The sequence below is a fragment of the Plectropomus leopardus genome, chromosome 15 (assembly GCF_026936395.1).
Source record: "Plectropomus leopardus strain MGB_pleo_1.0 chromosome 15, ASM2693639v1, whole genome shotgun sequence".
In the NCBI taxonomy this organism is placed as follows: Eukaryota; Metazoa; Chordata; class Actinopteri; order Perciformes; family Serranidae; genus Plectropomus; species Plectropomus leopardus.
In genome coordinates this window covers 13,822,612-13,845,466 of record NC_142190.1, presented here as the reverse complement: position 1 = coordinate 13,845,466, position 22,855 = coordinate 13,822,612, and the positions used below count along the sequence as shown (strand labels likewise).

The 22,855-nt window shown below is 39.1% G+C and overlaps 1 protein-coding gene across 1 annotated transcript in view; it reads left to right on the top strand.

The window, feature by feature from the left end:
* Nucleotides 1–22,855, top strand: part of jade2 (jade family PHD finger 2) — a 211,566-nt gene that overhangs the window by 161,529 nt on the left and 27,182 nt on the right. The window contains exon 11 of the mRNA XM_088088756.1: nt 13,514–13,631. Coding sequence (XP_087944882.1) covers nt 13,514–13,631 — 118 coding nt within the window. The remainder of the gene's footprint in view (nt 1–13,513; nt 13,632–22,855) is intronic.

Below are 22,855 nucleotides of genomic sequence, written 5' to 3'. Positions count from 1 at the left end.
TGATCAGACTGCTTTATGCCCACAGTCCACAGGAACAATTAATACAATCCCTTTTTATTGTTAAATATCATAGTGAGTAAAGTATGTATTAACAGCATGTATTTATGCTGTTTAGTATTCTACAAAGGAAAGTACTCACGTTGTGCGGGCGTGCGTGCATGTCTTTTGTGGTAAAGACAGTAAAGATAATACAGCAGGCTAATGATAGTTAAAAGGAATTCTGCTGATCTTTTAAGCCAACATAAACAAAGCTTCTGAAAACAAATTGTCGCTGAGATGGGAGGTTGGCTTTCTATAGGTAATCTTCACCCCTCACTTCAATACAAATGGGCCATTCAAGTGTCACTCCCACACCGTCACACAACTCTATGTGGCTAATCACCGCAACGCCTTATTTGGTGTGAATGCAGCCGAAAGGTAGCCACGCTGACACTAAATGCTGCAAACAAAGAGAACAGCGTTTGTGCCACTGTTGTTTCCAGTGACATTTTGCAGGTGCATGACACATTTAATTGGAGCTATTGGTTCAAAATTGCATTTAAACTGACATACATGTTTATGCTGGGGAGGCTGTACAACTCTTGTTCCAAAACTGAGCGTGCTCTTCCTGGAAGGAACCAGAGATACTGTGGAAAACTCTATTCTTATAAACTAAAACATGCAATTATTATTGAACTTCTTATTAGGCATGTTGAGAGTTAAATGCCAAAGATATTTTTGAACTCAGCAGTCTGTAGCTTATTTTTGCTGTTCTTTAATTTACTGCACTGTGCAACGCTCAGGTCTGGTGGGATCTACCTAGTGGCACCGCTCACCACTAGTAATGCCATCCCTAGACTGACAATGTTGCTGCGGAAATACTGTGAACACCCTCCTGTCCCCCCCAAGGTGAGTAAGCAGCTCAATTTTGAGCCACAAAGCCCCTTAAGCAGCATCAGCACGGCCAGTAGTGCTAGCATAGTTAACAATGCTGAAGAGGTTTTGCAGCTCAAAACAAAGTTGCTTACTCACTGCAGCTACATGAGGGGAAACTGGAGGGTAGTCATGTTTCCGCAGCAGTTCTGTCCTGCCCCCAAATGAGCAGTGCCACTAGCTAGCTCCCACCTGACCTGGGAAGCGGTTGAGTCTTGCTAACCAGTGGAACAAAAGAGAGGGCAGTGGGCACTGTAATTTTGAATGTTAACCCTGCTGCCCAACTGTCCGTCATCAAAGCCATTAGAAAATAAAGTAAAAGGCTTAGTATTTACAACAGGAAACATTTTAATTGAACAACCTCTAAATGGATAGTTCTTTGAAGTGCGGGGCTAAACCTCACTGAGTCAATGGCGCACCGGACCAAAAGAAAAGGCTTTTTGTATTTCATGACTTTATGCGTTTTTCTTTTTAACATTTACCAGTTAATTATCGGTTAATGGGTGTTGGGCAATCAAAAGCAAAATTAACAAAAACTGACAATGCTTCTAGTTATCATAGCATGTAAATGAAGGCTTCCCCTTTCTTACTGTCAGCTGGAAATTTTGACAAAAGAAGTAAAAGACACTCATGACCAAAAAATTAATTGGTGTCCATCAGGATTTTTTGTGGGCGCTTTAATCAAAACAGGTGTTACAGTAAGCCACATTTTAAAGAAATAAATAATATTTGTTGTGTTTTTTCCACCTTAGTTCAACTCTGCAGAAACATAAGAAATGATGTGTTTTATATTTCCAGCAGCAGAGGTAAGAATGAAATAAACAGTAGCTGGGAAATAACAGCATTTCTTTCTAGACAATGGAGAGTAAAAACACAAAAGCAAAAACAGAGAGGAAGTCCTTCAGAACACAGGACCCGAGATAGAAATTTAATATCACCCTTACATTCAGGCTTATTGACTCCAGATATTGCTACTCTTATCTTGTGGGCGCCCGCTCGCCTCACATGCTTATGATCTATTTTGGGTCATGACCAGTAGTTAAAGGACCAAGATAAAGCACGATGGCCGACGTTCCCCCACTGTGAGTAGTGTTATTGCTCTGTGCTCTGACAGCTTCAGTGGGTGAAATCGAGTCACCAACTGTTTTAGGGTCCTCTGAAGGGCACTACAGAGGGAAGGTAACAAATTCACACTGAGCTACTTTATCCTCCAGGTAGCTGATATTATCTGAAGGTCTTTACGATTCACAACACGGATATTTGTGTTCCTGCTGCCAAGATCTGCTTTTACGGCAGCTATTATTTCAGCCCACAGTATTTTATACAGTCTGTTTATGTTGCAGGGACTTGTGGAGAATTTGGCAAGTCAAGGCAAGTTTATTTGTATAGCACCTTTTAAACACAAAGATGTTTCAAAGTGTTTACATATGGCAGTCGACAATATTGAAAAAGAGAATGAGCAGGAAATAATGAATTAAAATACTATCAGTGATCAAGTGCTTCAACTGTGATAAAAAGGCAGGAATGTCTTTCGCCTTGATGGGAAAATGTGAAAAATGCTGCTTCACCATGTTATGTTTTAACCCTCGGATCAGAAGGTCCCTGAGGACATGAGAGACATGAGATTGATTTTGGTCTCAAAGTATTTTGTGCTTCATAAACAAGTAATAGTATTTTATAGCCAAAGCAGCAATTTCAGACCTGGAGTATAACGTGTTCTGCTCCTGAGCCGCAGCTGTCTGATATCCACTTAATCCAGCCCAAATAAAAGCATTTTTTTCAGGTTCTTGTTTGACATTAATCCCTTAGTACTCACCATATTTTGAACGAATAGTTCAACATTTTGGGAAATGAGCTTTGACTGCTAACCAGTGGAGGCTGGAGGAAGTCACTTGCTTCTAGCTAAGAAATGGTCCAGCCCATAATCCCACAAATAACATAAGATACCTGACCAGGTCAGCTTTTTCCCTGTTCCAGTCTTTATGCTAAGCAAAGATATTTGGCTGTGGCTTCAGATCTACCGTACAGACATGCTATGTAACACTTGACAAGAAAGTGCATGAGCATATTTCACAAAATGACAAGCTGTTCTTTAAAGATTTTTTCATTTACAAAAATACTAATCTCAGTCTCTTTTCTTTTTTTATTTGGAGAAACAGAATTATAATTATTTTTTGTCTCTTAAACAGTGTAATATATACATTGTTTTTTCTGTGCTATGAGCGCGCAAATTCAAAAAAACACTAAGGAGTTGAAATCACCTTAACCATTTTTATTCAACACAATTTTAGCACGGTAAATATAGTGATATCCAAGACATTTTGGCCTCGATCGGTCTTGATCTAAAATTCCAAATCCTCTATGTTTGAGTTTAAGACAACACTGAGTTAAAGAGCGGGCGAATTGAGACAACCAAGACCTTTTAAAGTGGTCTAGAGATCCGTCACAAGTATTAAAATGATCTTGAGCACTACAACACTGCTCTTACTTGTAACTAACCAGTGAGATAAAGATCAATCAATTCTATGTTGGTGTCTTTTATCACTGACTGGCTCTCAGTTTGCATCAGGCTATCAAAAATAAAATGCTGAGGCAGATCAATAGTCCTGATTGATAATTAGTTCCTTCTTAACCACAGGGCTGTGTCATCAATGCAGCATCAGTAGCTTTAAGTGTCTCTGTTTATTTTTTCACCCACTGTGATTCAAGCATCGTTTGTGTTTTTTAAGCACAACCACACCATTTGACAACCATGAACTAAACTTTGTTTTCTGGCTCCAGATTCACATTATTTACATCTCACAGACAGGTTTTTATTTTCTTTCATAAATTTGTAATGTTGTGACAGATGAGGATGCTAGGTGGTGGAGTTATCTAGCTGTCCCTGCAGGATCATGAAAAGGATTCATGACTTTTTGCACAGGCCTTTTGGTTTGCCGGTGCAGGTCACAGGGGTGTTGTATTTCTGAGTGTGGACTCTGAAGGAGAACCTTTAAAGGCACCTTTTACTAGATGGACTAGATATTACTTAATAGATGTCCTTTGTAGTTAATTACCAGTATTATGGTTTTGTTTACTATGTCATCAGGCAAAATCTTCCAACCGAGAGTCAAAGTCAAATGTAATTCTAATGGCATAAGGCTTGTTAGTGTGGAGAAAATGCTGCTTGGTGCTATAGTGTTTTCTTCAGCTGCTAAATGCTTTATAACTGAGAATTTCTCACTATACAAGCAACTTCATATAGTCAAGGAAACAATAATGTTGCTCACATGTTGAATGTTGAAGAAATTTAAATTCCCAGGATAAACACTGAGAGGTGCTCTGTTCAATATTGGTTTTAAACTAATGGAGACTCAATCGAGGCAGTGCTGATATCCATCCCTTGTGTTTATTGTCATTTCTTTATCATTGTAGAACAACAACAGCCTACATTTGCTTTTATTGGTTGTTTTTTTTTTTTTTTTATAGCTGTCTTAGTTATTATTGGTGTGGATTTGAATAGAGTGATGCAGGAACAAACCAAGAAACAAGTTTGCATTTCTGCACTTCTCCCAATTACCTCTTCTTAAAGTAAAAGGTTTTTTTCAGTGGGTTTTTGGTTAGATCATAAGATACATCAGTAAATAACCCAGTCATGAATTTTGAAGATTTTTACCTGCCTTAGAAAGGATATGGCTAACAAGTGGCTCGATGACACAATAGAGGATGGTTGAGGGACATTAAACTAATGACGCCCAACACGCAAACTCATAGACTCACTAGCCCATCTTTACAGCCTCATATTTATATCTGCACTCCTGCAAACCGTTCTAACTCAAACCTTCCGAATAAGAGATTTATCAATTTCTAATATTTTCGAATCTAATTAATTTTTTGGGGGGAAGATAGAGGTAGTGACTTTGAAATCATGCAACCATGGTGTCTTACAGAACAGACTTGAAAGTATCATAAACATATATTTGCCGCAAAGCTTTTTTTCTGCAGTAATCCATAATACAATGGAAAATTCCCATTGGTATTTGGTTGAGGGAACCAGGGCAAAGCTATCTTTCTGGTTGGCCCATGAAAAACCTCGTCCCTGCACTACTCTTTAGCGACACACTGTGGTGTTTATCAGCCCAATAATCCCGACAGTGTTACTAATAGATGAAACATACTTGAGCAACATGTGACCAATTGATTAACTGTTTGGTCTTGTAATCACAGCAGAGCTCCTGTTATAACAAGCTGCCTGCATTTAAGAGCACACTCCAGTTTAATTATTCCAGTTGGGATTGTCTTGTTAGTAATTAACCCGGGCTCTCCACATTGGGTTTTGGGGTGATATTGGGCCAATTAAAGATCAATAATCCTGATCTTTAGCCTGCTGCTTCCTCACAGTGGTGTCTGTGTGTTTCAAGGCCAATGAACAGTCGATGGTGCTCATTAGTAAGCAGCACAGGTTTGGAGTCAATACGCTGGGAGCTGAGAGGGTCAGGTCAATGTAGATCTGAGCTAGAAGTTAGTCGTAGAAGTAAAAAAGACAGAGACTGTTATCTCCTTTGTCTCTTATCTTATTTCTACACTTTTACACTCTAACTGAAAGATATAACTCATTGGTGAAATTAAAAAGTGGCACTTTTCATCCTTCTATCAGATTTTTCTTTTGTCTTACTATCTGTATTATATCTCTTCCTTTCTCCCTGTTAGTATCTGCACAGTAATCTGCCAAATGTGAGTCACATATCACTTAAGTCAATACCATGAAATCCATTTTTAGTCACAGACACTTAGACACACACAATACGCACACATGCATTCCCTGCCTGGGCCCGCTGGGTTTATCTCTATCTCAGAGATCAGTTTGGGAATTAGTTCTGACGTAGCTGCTGCCTCTCCGCCTGGGGCAGCACACACACATATGGAAACACACTGTCTTTCTTGTGCATACACAAATTCACCTACACACCACCTCCGAATGGAAAGACACAAAGAGACAGCCATTAAAAACTGTATGTTTCCACCCACATGTTGTTATGCGTGTTTTGAAAGTGTGCATTAGATAACCTGAGTGGAAATGTCAAAAATGGAAAGAAAAAAAATCCTAAAGTTTTAATAGCTGTCAGGCTGAGGTGGAAAGAGTTGAGAAAGCATATTAAAAAGAGTACATGCAATAAATGTCGATGGAAATGTTTATAATAAATGATTAGGGCCCCCTATCACACTGTCGTGGCTCAGTGGGATGCTTGAACAAAACAGAGCCATCATTAATGTTAATGACTATTTCCTGCTATGACAAGTCAAAATATAAGAATTTTAAGTGACGTTTATTGTTCAAAATTGATAGTCGCAATAACTTTTAATGTAATTTTTAGTGGTAAACTTATTTTTTAACTGAATACTTACACTGGCAATAGGCCAATAGGCAAATTTAAGTCATTATGAAGTAAACATTGATTGCTGGATGTAATGACTATATATAAAATAAGAACCACATTGGTGTATAGGTTAGTTCCCAAAAAGCCTCGTTGTCATTTGCACTTCTGCCTGGCACCGTGTGCGGCCTCCTGGCAAACCGAAGGATGACTCACGCTTTTGTGCTGTGTTGTTGCTGACACGATAAAGGATTTTCACTACATGACTATTGTGGTCAGAAGAGTTCACGAAAATGATTTATTATGACATCTATAGGAAATTTTAAAAAGAGAAAAGATCATTTATGCTTTATAAATTATGTGCTTTATTTAATGTGCATTTTTTTCTCTGTTTTTTGGCAAATGGATTACACTCAAAATATGAGTGAAGGGAGTTGAAGAAAAAGTATTTAATTGTAATGGTTCAAATTTTTCATAGAGATCAATTGCTTGGAATCGATTGTGAAAAAGCAACCAGATGGCATTGGGGGAGGGAGACAAAGTGAGGACAGAAATAAACGGAAATTACTTGAGAGGAGATGAATTATTTGCACAATATGATCATGTGTGCATTATCAACATGATATCAATATTTCATTTTTAAATATCGCATGTATCAAGACACCCCTAGTTGTTGGTAGTTGCTACTCTGAGGAAAATGAAAAATGATCCAGTTATCTTTGATACAGCAGCATCAACAATAATACCACTTAGAAACACTAGGAGGGAAAATTTGTCTGTATCCATCTTAAATGTCTTAAAATAAATTTGTGTTTATGTAAAAAAAAATGTGTGTTTGAAAATGAGCCTAAAACTTGTAATATTTTTTTATGGAAAAGTACCCAATCCCTCCCTCTATCTCTCACACACACACACACACACACACACACACACACACACACACACACACACAAAGGGCATGGTGCCCTCATGCCAGACACCTGTTGAAGTAATTAGTGGTTGATGACAGCCAGTGCTCTTCTGACCACTGTGTGTGTGTGTGTGTGTGTGTGTGTGTGTGTGTGTGTGTGTGTGTGTGTGTGTGTGTGTGTGTGTGCACGCGATGGAGAGAGAAGGAGTGTGAGAGAAAGATAAACAGTCAGTGATTGTGAACATGTTTGTGCATACATGTGTGCAATCCTTTAAATGTGCATTCATTGTACGGACAGTAGAGACATGAGAGGTGATGACACTGACAGAGAGAGAGGGTGAGAGATTCTCACAGTGTGAAGGTTAGAGGGAGGCGGCGCGGTATGAGAGGCGGTGGCTTTGCTCAGCACAGTTAATACACTTGTAATGCTGATTATCTGCGGCCTGTCGTGTCATGGATGGATGAGATAGAAAGGAGGTGGGCTCAGTCGTCCAGGGATTAAGGGAGGATGGAGGATGGATGAAGTAGTATGAAGAACAGGAGATGGATGGTTAGAGGGAGAAAAGCAGAAATGCTGTTTCCTGGCGTCAGGCATTGAACAAAAAACAAAACAGTTCTAGTATTGTAAATGTTGCACATTGATGGATTGATGTTATTTTATTACTTCTGACTTTTACAGTGTTTTAAATGACCTCTCTGGTTCACCTGCCAAAAAAGCAAATTACCTGTCAAGTTTAATTTACAGTGGCAAAATTAATGAATGTCCAGTGTCCACAAATGTGTCATATTGACTTTGTGAAGGTGCAACAAATGACATTTCACCTGACCGGTGAAGGTAAAGGAGACATATATTACATTTATACAATTTCTATGAGCGTGTGATCATTGCTCACTGGCTGATTTTCCCAATATCTGTGCAAAGACATATTCACAACACCTCCGCTTTCAGGTAAAAGCCTCTCAGCATAAAAAGGGCCTGTTTTTATTTGACTTCAGTCAGGGGAAGATATCCAGAGACAAATAGTCCCTCCTGATTATCAGACTTATAAAAAATATTGATACTTTTCTAAAGTGCAACCACAATAACATCTCTCTCAGAAGAAAAACAATGAAATCTCATCTGCTCCTCCGTCCTGACGCAAACGTGATGTTTTGCTTTGATTACATTTGCGCTCTGTCAGAGTGATGTGTGTTTCTGAGGCTCTAAAAGGTGTTTGTTGAAAAATTTGCTAGACTTTTTTTTATCTTTGATGACTTATCCACCAGAAGACGCATTCTACCACCTCCATCCCCAGTGTAGACAGCTGTGGAATATTTCACTAAAACAAATTTAACTCTCGACACATGTTTTCGGATTTGTGTCTGTGGGTGAATGTATGCAAGTGGGGCAAAGAAACTGCTGTGTACGCTGATTTAGAGACAGATAGCCGCTTACTATGAATGAATAGACTCAGATAGAGACAAACACAGATAGAGTTATGGGGGAATAAAAAGCCTGACAGAATTACAGATGAGTCTTTGGGATAATATGTTTCAGTGCAGGTAGAAGGATTGAATCGTGGAGGAAATAATGACAAAGGAGAGAGCTGGTGAAGTCAGGAGTCTCGAACAGACAGAAGAGAGAAAAGGTCAGAGGCTTTTTGTATCAAAGGAAAAATGAATTCAATTCAAGTCACTGTATCTTAAAAACTCTACTGCCTTGGGACAAAGATTTGGTTTGAAGACAGGTATTGACATTTTGAAAAAATACAATTAAGCATAAAGTGTGTTAGCATAACAGACTAGGCCCCCAGGAAGTGCGGCGGGCTTTGAAGCCAATTTTTGTTGTGGCGTAACAGTGTTATTACATTGTCATGTTCTACAATGCAGCCCAAAACAATTTTGTCCCATTGGTACATTTATTTAGCGTCACAGTCCCACTGAAAAGACTTGTGTCACTATCAGAATTTGTTCCATTCAGCTCAGTACAAATTGGAGAGTCAAGAAGAGCTGCATGATTTAATCATATTAGCCCTATTCAAGTTGGCGGAGCGCTACACTGGAAGTAGCTCGGCCAGCTGAAGTCTCTAGTGCGACATTTGCCACACAGCTTAACTGTGGCAGTTTAACTTTTTTTTTACATCATGCACCACTAGCCAACTTTCATAGTACTGGATGGGGCCTCACCCTAAATGCTCTATCCAGTTCCCTTTATACATCCAAGACATATTATTCACCATGTTGACTTTTGCAGAATTCTTCTTGCATAATAGATTATTGAAAGCAAAATAAGTTGCAGATATTTATCTAATATTGGTCCAATGTCAAAAATGTACAAAAGCTTTAAATAGGAAATCATATCTGAAAATCAAAATCTTGAATGTAAACAATACCCTTCTAAAAGCATGTTTCACGATTTTTTCTTTTACATTTTGACATTTGTCAAAAAATGGCCTTTGGTAATTCACGCCCCTCAAGACTTGTGCTTGGATCCCATGTATTTGCAGCAAAGCAAGAATTCTTAATATCATTTGAGCTTACATAAAATATTTCTGAGTTGCATTCAAAACATCAAAGCTTGGAAAACTGAAATGTTTGGAGTATTATTTTTTATTTTTTTGATATACCAAACCCCTCAAAACACTGTAGTGGAAAATACGGCATCCACAAATTATGTAACGTCACTTAATGACAGTATATATTTATGTTTCATCTCCATGTTCCAGTTTTTAAAATTATGTTGGTTTGGTTCATTTTCAGTTTGCTGCAGTAAGTGTTTAAGACAGCTGGCCCGAGTTAAGTGGGAAAAAGCAGAGTTAGTGAGAGAAATATAAGAAAAAAAGAGAAAGTAAACAAAACCAGGAAAGTTCAACAGAGTGGTTGTTTTGCTCCAAACTCCTCTCTCACTGCTCTTCCTCATCTTTACCTCCCAACCTGCTCTCCTCTCCTCTGCTATGTGTCCAGGCAGAGGTAGTTGTTTTTGAAAATGGCACACACACACACACACACACACACAGAGTGTCCTAATCAAAGCCAGGCTCTGCACATTGTGTCCCAGTTGAGCAGCTATTTTTATCTGCAGCGCTCTAACAGGGATGGAATGGGTCAGATAGGCCGGTCTGATGAATCCATCAAGACCAACAGATAAAAAATCGGCCTGCTGGACAGCCAGTACGCACGCACACACCCCCACACATATACTGTTTAAGTAAACAAATAAACCCAAACTGTTCCTTTATCATGAATGCAAACTCATCCCAGCCTTTGCTCTTCTGCCTCTTAATCTCATGTTTCCTGACACACACACACACAAACACACACACACTTGTGCACACTTACTACTTTGGGTAGGTGTAGTCTGGGATGTTGTGCCTGTTGTGTTTTTTTACACCAGTGTAATTTTGTTCTGATTTATGTTTTTACAGTATATCTGTATTTTCCTTGTTTGTTCTGCTTCTTTAATACCTGAATCTGTGACTCCTACACTCCCACACACACACACAGTCTGTCCTGTCCCATTAGCACCATGGCAAATCTTCAGGCTCACACACACACGTACACGCACACACACACACACACAGGTATGTGCTTAGAGACATATGATTACTGATTTACAGTTTTGAGAGACAGAGATCCCATTTCTGGCTTGTTAGGTTGGGACTCAAGTGCTCTGGCTTGGACTCAATTAGTTTCTCTCCCTGCCTCCCTCTTTCCTCAGTTACTTTGTTGCCATGACTATTTGTTGGATAGTTTGTGCATTATATAACCCTCCCAAAAAACAGAAGGTTCTATACCTAAACTAAGATGATCAATTATTTGTCATGTGCATAAATATTAAAGTTTGTAACAGCATAGCTTTGAACCCAACATACAACAGCACCTATGAGGACATTAAACAGCTATAAAGCTTTACTGTGGTATACATGCTGCTGTAAAACATTTACAGAACAGTGAAGTTGTACATTAAGTGCTGTGTGTTCCTGTTTATATCTCTTACTCTCAGTTCACATTAACTCCATTAGTCTCTAAAGCAATATATGCTCAGGTTAATTCCCAACCCCTAATGTACATGACTAGTAATAAATAAAATCAATAACCATCAGTTGCTATAAATAACTGTCTGGGGGCAAGATGATACCAGAATCGGACGAGATTTGGCTGTCCTTTTAGCACCGTAGCAAACTGTGGATGGGAAACTACTGCTAGTATAAAAATAATTATTAAGGCATTGGTATTCTCCAACTGAGCACTTAAACTTTTTGACATCAAAGTTTCTGATAATTACTAACAATCTAGCAATCATGCACACTTCACACAGCAACTTGAAGAGTTCCCACGGCTCCTTAAATAGTCTTAAAATGCAATGAATTCATTAATCTAAAAAAAAGGATTTAGTCAGTAATAAAATGTCAAAAATCAGCCTTTCAAAGGGCTTAAGCATGCTAAGACATGGGAAGGTTTTCTGATGTTGCATAGTAAAATCACAAATAATTCATTTAATAGATTTTAAAAATAATTACCAAGTGACTCGCATTAACGAACAGAAAGCGATAGCAGATAAGAAACACTCTTATTTTGTCTCTGGACGGGTTGCTCCGTTGATCCGATGTCTGCTAGCTCTCTGTCACTGTAGCCTTGATGTCATGGGGAAGTGCCAATTCAACGAAAACTGGCTATTTAACCAAGATTTCATGGCATAGCTGAAACCAGTATGAGGTGATGCATATGAGGCTTGGTGTCCTTCATGCAAAAAGTTTTCCAATCCCACATGCCGAGTGAGAAACACAAAACGCCAAGAAAACCTGCCAGAAATGTTCAAGTTCTGTTCTACTGTGCTTTCTGCAACGCCTTTTTTTTTTTATATAAAACTACGTGATTGTAAAATTCGATATTTGATTTTATTATTAGTTGCCTTTTTGATAGTCTTAAATCTAACTTGCCTTAAGATGAAGGAACCCTGGACTGGCCATTGGTGTTGAGATGAAAAAGTCTGCAGGATTCAAACATCTGAAGCTTTCAATTTCTGTTACTTTTCATGCATGCAGCCAAGTGCAAAACAATGAGTGAGAGCCAAGAAATAATGTGTCAAAGTGTGAACTGGTATCCCCCTACTTAAGCAGAATATTGCATCTTGCTCATCGTAAGGACAGTCAGCTTTTACCTGGCTTTCAAGTATGGCTGTTTGAAAGAGCTACACTTACTTCTTCCAATGTGTTCTTTTCCAACATAACCCAACCTTAAGCATCCCTCCTTCCTTTTATATTACTTTGTGGTCCAAACAAAAAGTGTATATGAACAAACAATATCAATCCCAGACTTTGGAGTGACTCATAATGTTGCAGGTTAAAGTTCAGTCAGATTAAATTGTGCATGAAGTGAATAATTGAATGAATTTCTTCCCCTTCTTTGAGTTTTCTGTCAATATTCTCAGCTAACATGGGTATCTGCTATTTGTAATCGCTGTTTTATGTGTAGATAAAATGATTTTAATAGCATTTAATAACCACAGCTGTCAGGGGATTACGCCAAAGTGTGTTTACTCAGCCTTTCTCACTGTATCTCTCTCCCTACCTGTCTTTCTCTATGTGTCTTTATATCAGTCTCACCCTCTTTACTCACCGTCTTCTCTCTTATGTGTTGCCAATTCAAAATAGTAACTCGCACATTTACAACCAAAGCTTTTCTTTGAACATCCCTATGCGCTTAGCATAAACATGCGCACGTTCATCTCAAAGCTCTTTACTCTCCATCCACTCACATACACACTCATATACTGCTTATAGGGCCATATGACAGTGATTTGGCAATATGGAGGAGCAGGGCTCAGCTGGAGAATGGATCTAAGTGGATGAAGAGTTTGCAATCCAGTTAACTGGCAGGAAACAGGAAGTCGCCCCTTGACTTTTACCTCTTATTGTCTCATTACTAAATGCACAAATTTGTCTCGTCAAATGTTGTTGCATTGATCTTTATCTTTGATAAAGTTGTTCTTTTAGTCACTAAAAAGTAGCAGAACAAGCTGAAAAACAAACACCTCTGACATATAAGCTATTAATACATCCAGCAGACACAGAGGAACATTAATAGTTCTATCAACTGATGAACCTAAGTCTGATATAAGTATACTCAAGGGATTCCCACACATTGATTAATCTGTGGCACCTCGACACAGTTAGACAGTCTGCTGCCACAAATAGAGTTTATGCTCTGAATGGATTGACAAATAATCATTTATTTCAGTCATCCACCCAACGAGTCACAAACTGCTGCTGAGGGGAAAAAAAGAACTCTTGGAAGGCTCCACCTGTTTTGCATTCATGAACCTGCAAAAACATCTGAATTTATCTTTTTGTTTCAGGTGCGTAACCTGTGCTACATGGTGACACGGAGAGAGAAAATGAAACACACCCTGTGTGACCTCCAGGAGAAGATCTTCCACCTGCAGATACAACTACTGGAAGAGGACATTGCTGGAGGTAAGAGTGAGTGACTATGAGTGAGTGTCTGTGGGCTGTTTCTTGTTCTAAACACGCCAGTGTAAAAGCCTGTTACCTTTTATCCACTCTAGCACTATAGCCAAGGCTGCCAGCACACACTCTGTCCACCCCAAAAAAAAAGTACAGTTTGGAAAGCTCAAGAGCAGAATGGTTAGTTGACTGAGTGTGGTGGGTGGACAGTTTTTTAAACAGCCTGTCATCATTTTTGCACAGCAGGCCACACTTGACACCTGCACAGCAAAGAACACTGGAATAATAGTTCAGCCAGATACTGTGACACACACCATCCACATAAATGGAGCTCGATTTCCTATCCACTCTGCACAGATGACTGACCTCGGTGCATTTCATGCAGCTGCTCTGTGATGGAGAACAGGAAGGACGAAGCTGGCAGGCTGAGTTGATGCTGCAGTGTTGGCTTGATAACTGTTCAGTATGACATTTATAATCTGAGTACTGGTATTTTTATTACTTATTTTAGTCGACTACATTTGTCTTTTACCTCGCTGGATTATTTGCATCATTATAATTTCACCTGATAACAACATTCCTCATAAAGCAGCAAATTCTCATTGCAGTCTTAGTAAATTTATTTTTATATTATTATTATTTATATTATTATTATTATGATATTAATAAATACATAAACATTTATTTACACTTTCTTACAGTATTAGGGTTGTCACCATACCAGAATCTTAAACTTTGATACAATAATAGTATAAAAAAATGACACTTGATACCTCTTTTGATACCACAGCAAAGTAGTATAATTTTTAATTAATAAGCTCCACACAGTGCTTATACAGAAAGTCTTTGAATGCACACCTCACGTCTCTAGTGGGTTTGTTCGTAAAGAGAATGCCACAACATCTACAGGTTGGAAACCTGTTTATTCCCTGTTTTTTAATCTGTGCAGCCTTAGAATGGAAATCTAATAATACATTGATTTCTTTTTCATAGCTTTAGTATTTTCAATGTTATTAAATGTATAATTAACAGAGATTCTATCTAGGCAGTATGTAATGTTTCATACCATCCTGAAATTTCACAGGGGGGTATACAGTATACAACAGTATAAGTATGTGGTGCCAAACCCCACTGCCCCTTATGGTGAGTGGGCTACTTACTTTCAGCTTTTCAGACTAGAAAATGCATAATAGAAACCCACAAAACATTTTAAAAAGTAATATTCTCACACCTACTCTCCTTACTAAACAGAAAATTCAAGTTTCTGACGGTCACGAAAGTTAAGTAATCATAAAACACACTTCATTCAAACTCAGCAGAACAAAATAAAATTCACTCAAACCTGGTTTGGTTTCTCTTTTTAGTAATCTAGTTAGTAAGTCCACTGTTCCAACAATCACCGTCTCTGGTTTGGTTGAAATAAATCCTTAATTCACCAAGTTAGAAGTAAAAAAAAAAAACATACTGTAAATGAAACTGCAACCAGGACTCCAGAGGAAATAAAACAACTTCCTGTAGGTCATTGGGAGATAAAGAAAGGTTTCTTTTGGAGATATATATCCGCTGAAATAAGTGAGAGTGAACAACCTTCTCAACTTGATCATTAAAAGAAAGGTTCAAATTGAATAAAACACAGATTTTTAGCTTCTCACTTCCTCATTGGCTGCCAGACGTCCAAGCTGTTGTTGTTACAGAGATAGTTGAGTTTAGTTGTGATACAACGCAAGTGACCTGCATTTGCCTTTGGATAACGTTTAAGGAACCCTATTAGTTCTCGTAGTCGTGACCTGCAGCTGTCATGACGATGACAGTGAAAGCTTGTTGTCATGGTAATCCCAGTTATGTCTTGCTGGCATGGTAATGATAGTGAACTCTTGTCAGCCTGCCCCTGTGGCTGTCTGTGTGTGTGTGTGTGTGTGTGTGTGTGTGTGTGTGTGTGTGTGTGTGTGTGTGTGTGTGTGTGTGTGTGTGTGTGTGTGTGTGTGTGTGTGTGTGTGTGTGTGTGTGGGTGTGTGTGTGTGTGTGTGGTTATAGTGCTCAATTTGCAGCATTCATCATTCCCAGAGGAAGGCTGCACACACACACACACACACTCACACACACATCTATGCACGCCACTAAATCTTACAAACACTTTCTCTAACTCCCTCTGTGTGTCTCTCACTAACACACACACACTCCCAAATGTGTGTACACACACAGACATGCGCGCACACACATGCACATGCAGAGCATAGCTGCTGACTCAGCAGATTGTTGCCATCAGGTACCAGGAGCTGTGCTGCTGGCACTAAACAGCCATATCTATTCTCACTGCCACAGGAGTTAGATTAGAGAGGATAGTTTGTGTGTGTGTGTGTGTGTGTGTGTGTGTGTGTGTGTGTGTGTGCGTGTGCGTGCGAGTGTATGTGAGAGAGAGAGCACCAGAGAGTGAAGGATGAGGTTGTCTGCTATAATGATTTGTCGTGTCCCTCACCTTGTATCTACCTCTTTTCTCTGCCTCTTTTATCTTTCTCTCTTATTTTCCACTCCCTATTTCTCTTTAGCCTCTTCTTTAATCTATTTTCTCCTCCATCTGTTTTCTTTCTTTCTTTTGTACTCATTTGGGGTATCCTCTTTCTCTCCCCTCTATTTTATTTTTGGTCTCACCCGACAATCTGCTTCAGTCAGTCCGTCAGTGGTCGTTAAGTTCACTCTTCTTTTTCCTTCTGATCATGCAAAATGAACATAGAAGTGACACTAAAAGTAACTGAAAAATTTGCTGAAAGTTCTAATTTGTTAGCTAAAACTGCAGCCAAACTGTGTTTATATGGTTTTATTGGTCATTTGCCAATGACTATCCCAGAACAACATATCGACCTTGAGTGATTATTAATGCAATTTTCCCTCGGTCAAACCACAGATTGACTAGGTTTAAAAGTAAATATTTATTTATATTTTATACTTAGCATTTATACTCCCTTTACATCAGAGAATAGATATGTTTATTTCAAACACTGTAACTTTCTCTGCCCTCATACTTCCGTTTGTTCTTTATGTTGGCATAGGTAAATACAGTCAATAGAGGGCAATAGAGGGCAGAGTCAGAAGTTTCTGACAACAAGAAACATGGCGACGGTGGAGGAGGCCGCAATAATTTGCCTTTTAACAGAGGCAGCGTTGCAGGCGATGGTAGTCTGTGAGACCATTAGATATACAGCAACATGTGTATGGAAAATTCTGTCGTACCTCGCCTGAAATACTGGCCCCATAAACTCCGGTCGTATGACTCAGTTTTGTCTATATCCGCTAGCTTTCAGAAAACGGAGCACAAATTCAGACAAAATGAGCGCAAATTATGTATAAAAGTTCTGTCCATGTTTGTATATGTATCTAACCTTAAGCATGAATGAGCCATTATACTACGTCAGCTGATTTCCTTTTTTCCCCTGTCATATTTACTGTGGCCACTAGAGGTTGCCACCGAGCGGTAAACATAAATATGGGTCATAAATATAGCCAGACGATCAATATGGGCTTTTCTTGTGTGAAGACCGACTGATCATTGTCAGTGGTGTGCCAGTTTTGACTTGCGCTTCAGTTTTTCAAATTAACTCTGATCCCAATTCATTTTTGCTCCTATGTAAATGCAGAACAGATGTAAAACAATGAGCAGAGCATGATGGATATCATGTCTCAATATACTGAATGTGCTCAAAATATTTTCAGTCTTACACTATGGGATATAAAAAATGTTGTTTTGCCAATATTTTATTTTCTTTGGCATTCAAAATTGGTCTGACATCCAATTCTAGGCAGCAAAGGAACATTTTACAACTGTAAAATCAGATTTTCAGAAACCTGCAAATACTCTGAGCTCTCCATGCACCAGCACAGCTATCCTTCCTCCCCTCATCTCCCTCCGGGCTTGTTTCCATGTGGAAAACACATCTCTATCCTCTAACCCACCTGAAACAGAACCATAAACCTCTCTTCGCCTGTCTGTCTCTCATAGTACTTAATCTGTCATGTTCCACGTTCTGTCTGCCAGTCGACCTGTCTGTCTGTCATGTTTATCTGCCTGTCTGTCATGTCGGGGGCAGCTCTCGTCATGCTTTGTGAATGCTAGCATGTTACCAGCAAGGCGGACAGGCGAGCAGACAATATCCCTGTAGTCCTGCATGCAGACAAAGAGGCATGATGCTAAAATTACAAGAAAGTGTGCATTATGATACAGCATATAATATCATTCTGTAGCAGTTGATTAATACATGCTAACCTTAAAACAAACTCAACACAGTGACTACAAACCTTAATGTTCTTGCTTTTGGAAGAAACATATTGCTTAACATAAAACATACAGATTCAGTTTTATTCCAAACACACACACACACACACACACACACACACACACACACACAGTATTATTGTTATGCAGGAAGTGCACTGCATTTACATTCTGGCTCAAACCGAGCTGTGACAAGCTGACAGTGGTTAGTATTGGCCTCTCTGATCTGCTCTCAGCAAGTGTGTGTGTGTGTGTGTGTGTGTGTGTGTGTATGTGAGAGAGAGAGAGAGAGATAGAGCGTGAGGAAGACAGAGAAAATAAGGACGGAGGAAGAGGAGGATGGGAAGGGACAAGAAGGTAATAGGATGAAAGAGCGAAAGACGAGAGAGGAACAGTAGTGGCGACGGTGAGAGAGAAAGGAGTGTGAAAGGGTGGTGAGAGGGAGGAAAAGACAGTAAGGGGAGAGAGAGGAAAAACTTTCTCATATTGCACTAATGAGCTCAGGTAAGAAATGGGACACAGTGGCTACACACACACACACACACACAGACTCACACGCTGCAGTTCAGTGCACCTAGAAAGAGGGGAAATTAATCACACACTTCAAAAAGACGAATCCCCCGGTGCTGTTGCACCTTCTAAACAAGAGAGGGAAGGGGGTTTGGAGGGGAGGATAATATTGCAGCAATGGTGAGAAAGGCAACAGCAGAATGTAAAGACAAAAGACACAAAAAAAGCACAGATCTGACAAAAAAAGTGTTTAAAAAGGTTTCCACTGCTGATAGTTGGATTTGTGCTGAGATTACAACCTGCAGGGGGAAAGCAGAGCCTGCAGGCGTCCTTGAAAACCCAAAGACTAGTTTTCCGAGCTGTAGAACATATAAAAGAATGAGATCAGATTAGGAAAAAAAATGGGGGGAAAAATGTTGAAAAATGGTCCCTTGGAGATCAGTGGATAAGATGGTCCTCCTGTCAAAACAAGAAAAAAAGGAAAAAATTACAATTTAGGAGTTGTGTGAAGCAGCGTTCCCTTTGGGAGCTCTCTCAAAGATCCCCTGGCGTTAATGGCCTCTGCAATTTCAGCAACAGCCATGAAATAAATTGGAAAAGGGGGGAGAAGTGTCTTGCCAATGTACCTGCACTCATTAAAAAATCCTTCTTTTATAAAAAAAAAAGTTTCATATAGTCATATTGTACTCCTGCCACCTTTACACTAATATACATGTCAAATTTAAGTTTTAATGTCACAGTGCAGTCACATCACAGTTGCATCTTATAAATATTCACTTAATCTTTTATGCACTTCTACTAAAACTGTCATGATGAACAAAATCAAGCATTTGTTCTCTGCTTTAACAGAAAGGGTTTTAAATTGCCCTGCAGTGACTCTTTTCAAACAGTTTGTACCAGGAACAAAGGGGCTGCAGAAACTAAAATTAGGAAGTAAATCAGGAACTCAAAAGCTTAATTCTGTTTTTGTTTTTTTAGCTTCCCATCTGAAGAACCATAAACTTTGAGCGCACCAGACCAAAAAGCATTGGCTTTGTTTGAGACACAGTGACTATGTCTGACTATATTCCACTAATATTCTCGTTTACATGCAGCTGTGCATTTTCCAAATGAAAAAAAATGATCGATAGAAAGATTCATTTGACAATCAGAAAATACACATACACTGTTTCCATGAACCATATCGAATTCTGAATATTTTCACATTAGGAATAGTATTTCACTAATAGGAATAGTTGAATATTAGTGTGCATGTAAACGTAGTCACTGTTACAAAGAAAAACGCATCATGTTGTTCTTAAATATAATAATTTACTGCTTCACCACTGTGATGTTTGAACACATCATGTTGTTCTTGAATATAATCATTTACTGCTGTACCACGGTGATGTTTGACCAAATGTTGAAAAGGAAAAGTGTAGTTAGAGAAAAGGAGACTGCATACACATGAACTACAGACCAGGAGCTACATTCAGACCGTGTTTCCTTCAGCTGAAACGCTGAGAAAAATATCTAAAATTCTGGGTTCCCTGAAAAAGTTCCTGCTGTCGAAAAGGATTATAGTTGTTACACTAGCAGACAAGTCTACATGTGTCTATTGATTTGGTTCTGACAATCATGAGTGCAAAGCACATCAAACAGTACGCTGTAATCTTAACTGCTATAGATGGAAATGTGATGTCAGTAGCATCTCACTTGACTAACCTGTGGCTGCCAATGTCTGTCTTATCAATAATATCTCTTTTGTAAGATTTTCTCTTATGTGAAGAGAAACATTTGCAAAAGTAATTTTGACAAGCATTTCTCTTAATCTATAGTCCTTGCAAAAGTAAATGATGCCTGTTCAGGCTGTAAACGCTGGAGACAGGAAGGATGTTAGCTTTGTATTCTGGTGCAGCCACACCTAAAGTAGAGATTCACACATCGAGAAGCTGCTGTGCATGCGAGAAGCTGCAAGTGGCAGGTGCTATAATAAATAGAGGAAAAAAGCTTACTTTAATTCATCCATGCTTTTACATCTGTGTAATATTCTTAAAAGAAATCTAGTTGCTGTTAGGGAGTTGTGTCTGAACAAAATCGCCACGCTTCCATTTAGGTAACGTGATTCACACTTAATTGCACCCCCACCTTGATGTCCTTCCTGTGTCCTGTGTTCACCACATGTTTGTCACACTCATGATTTTCACAAGCTACTGCGGCATTCTCTCTAAATACCTTTTCAGTAGAGGATATATCCGAGCATTCTCCTAACAGCCCGGGTGATGATCCATCACAGACTTGGAAATTAAACCCCTCCACACTTGTTACACCTTACTCTGTCATTTTTCATCTTCCTGATCAGCATCCACGCTGTCAGTTTCCATTGTTTATTCTTCCACATCCCCTAATATATTTTTTTCAAAATATTTCTCAAATGATGGTCCAGCATGAAACTTGCCAAGCCCTTTAAAAAACACGAGTATCCCTAAACAAAAATGGAAACTTTTTTGGGCTCCACTAACATAAAGTACACACGAATGTTCTCTTCTTTCTTTCGCCTTTCTTTCCAAACATTGAGCATTGTATTGTATTGTAGTGAACTACACTGTCAAAGTCTCTTCTCCTATGCTCTCTCGCTCCTGTAACATACACACACGCTCACACACACACACACACACACACACAAAATAGTCGTCTCAGTGTGAAATCTCTCTCTGGTCTCTCTTAGCTCCATTCATGCATGTCCTGCTTGTCCACGCTAAAGCAAGCATGAGGACAGCCTACTGCTGGCTATGACAGCCACACACACAGTGCAAGCACTGCCTGTACTGACCAACACACACAGTTTTAGGAGAATCTCTACAGTATGCTACAGAACAAGTATAATATGTAAGCTTTTACTAAAGGTAAATGCTCTTTATCCTAGCTGCACAACAACAACTATTGGATAGATTGCCATGACATTTGATGCAGACATTTAAGTTCCCCTCAGGATGAATTGTAGTCACTGCAACATCTTCTGCATTTTCGTGTAGCAGTGTCATCAGGTCAGCATTCGAACTTGTCCAATGCTTTGATTTATTACCAGATAACTACAAAACTAATGACAACAGCCCCTTCTGTAGTTTGTTAGCATGTCTCAAAGCACTGCTGCTGACTCCCAGAGCCGCTTCATTGACTGTTTCTGTCTTGTTTACAAAGCTTCGCTGAAAATATTCAGATTTTATAATAGGAGGAGACTGGTTTTGATCTAGGAACTGTAAGGGCACACAGAGGGCACAGATGTCCTCCAAGGCCAAATGCCCTAACTTGCAATGTTAAGAAAAGTGAAAGATTTAATTGGTTCTTCCTTGACCCACGCGACACATCTCCTCCAAGTTTCATGAAAACTGGGCCATTAGTTTTTCTGTAATTCTGTTGACAAACAGGCTAAAGTGAAAACATAACCTCGGAGGTAATGAAAGTTTCTACACCTTGCTCTTGTGCTGCTCAGCGCCGTGTGCGTTAAGATGGGTCATCTTGGAGTGAAGGCAGCTACCTTCGTTAATAGAAAGTAATGAGAAGAAAAAAAGCGGTATTCAAAGACCTGCCTATTACGCTCCATGTCAGGACAGTTGAAAACAATAAGTGGTGCTTTTGTACTGTCATTTTCTCATGCATGTTTTGCATTATGGTTAGACAAAAATAGAATGTCCCCATTTATTTGAAAATGCAGATAAATTAAAGATTTTTTATGTGAAAATAATGAGCTGCTCACATACTGTTTTAGTGTTGTTTATTTAAGCAAACACTTACTGATAAACTTGCTCTAGGTCAACCATTTTACCCCACAGTGACTGCTGTGCAACACACACGTAAACAAATAAAATGAGCTTTTCTCAACCTCAATGTAACTGTAATGAAGCCTGCAGGTGCCACCTGCTGTACCAACACACACATACAGTATATAAACATGATTCACAGCAGCAGGAGAGTTAGTGAGCCATGCAGTCAGGACTCTGTGTTTGTCTAAACAGCAGGAGCCTGTTACAACAAGACATCCCAACAATAAGGGCCTCCATATCATAGACTGCGAGGCAGAGAGAGATTGTCACTGCGCTGTATGTGTGAGAGTCAGTGGAGTGAGACTGCATGCGTCTGGATCGTTTCCTTACATGCTGTGTGTCTGTGTGTATAGACGTCTAGCGTGTCAAGTGTGCATGTGTTTGTGTGTTTCTGTTTAATGCGGAGCTCATTAATAGTCAGTTATTTTCTTTCAGTTGTATCATGTCTTGTCATCTGGGAACATCTGACAGCCATTTTTCTCCATTTTCAATGTTTTATAGACAAAATGATTAATTAATCTGTCGTAAAAACAATAGATTGTTCAGTTATGAATGAATATTTATGAGTTTCAGCCCTAACGGGATTATTGCAAATTAGTTATCTGAAAATTGGAATTTGACTGTACATAGTAATACCAGGAAATTTGATGACT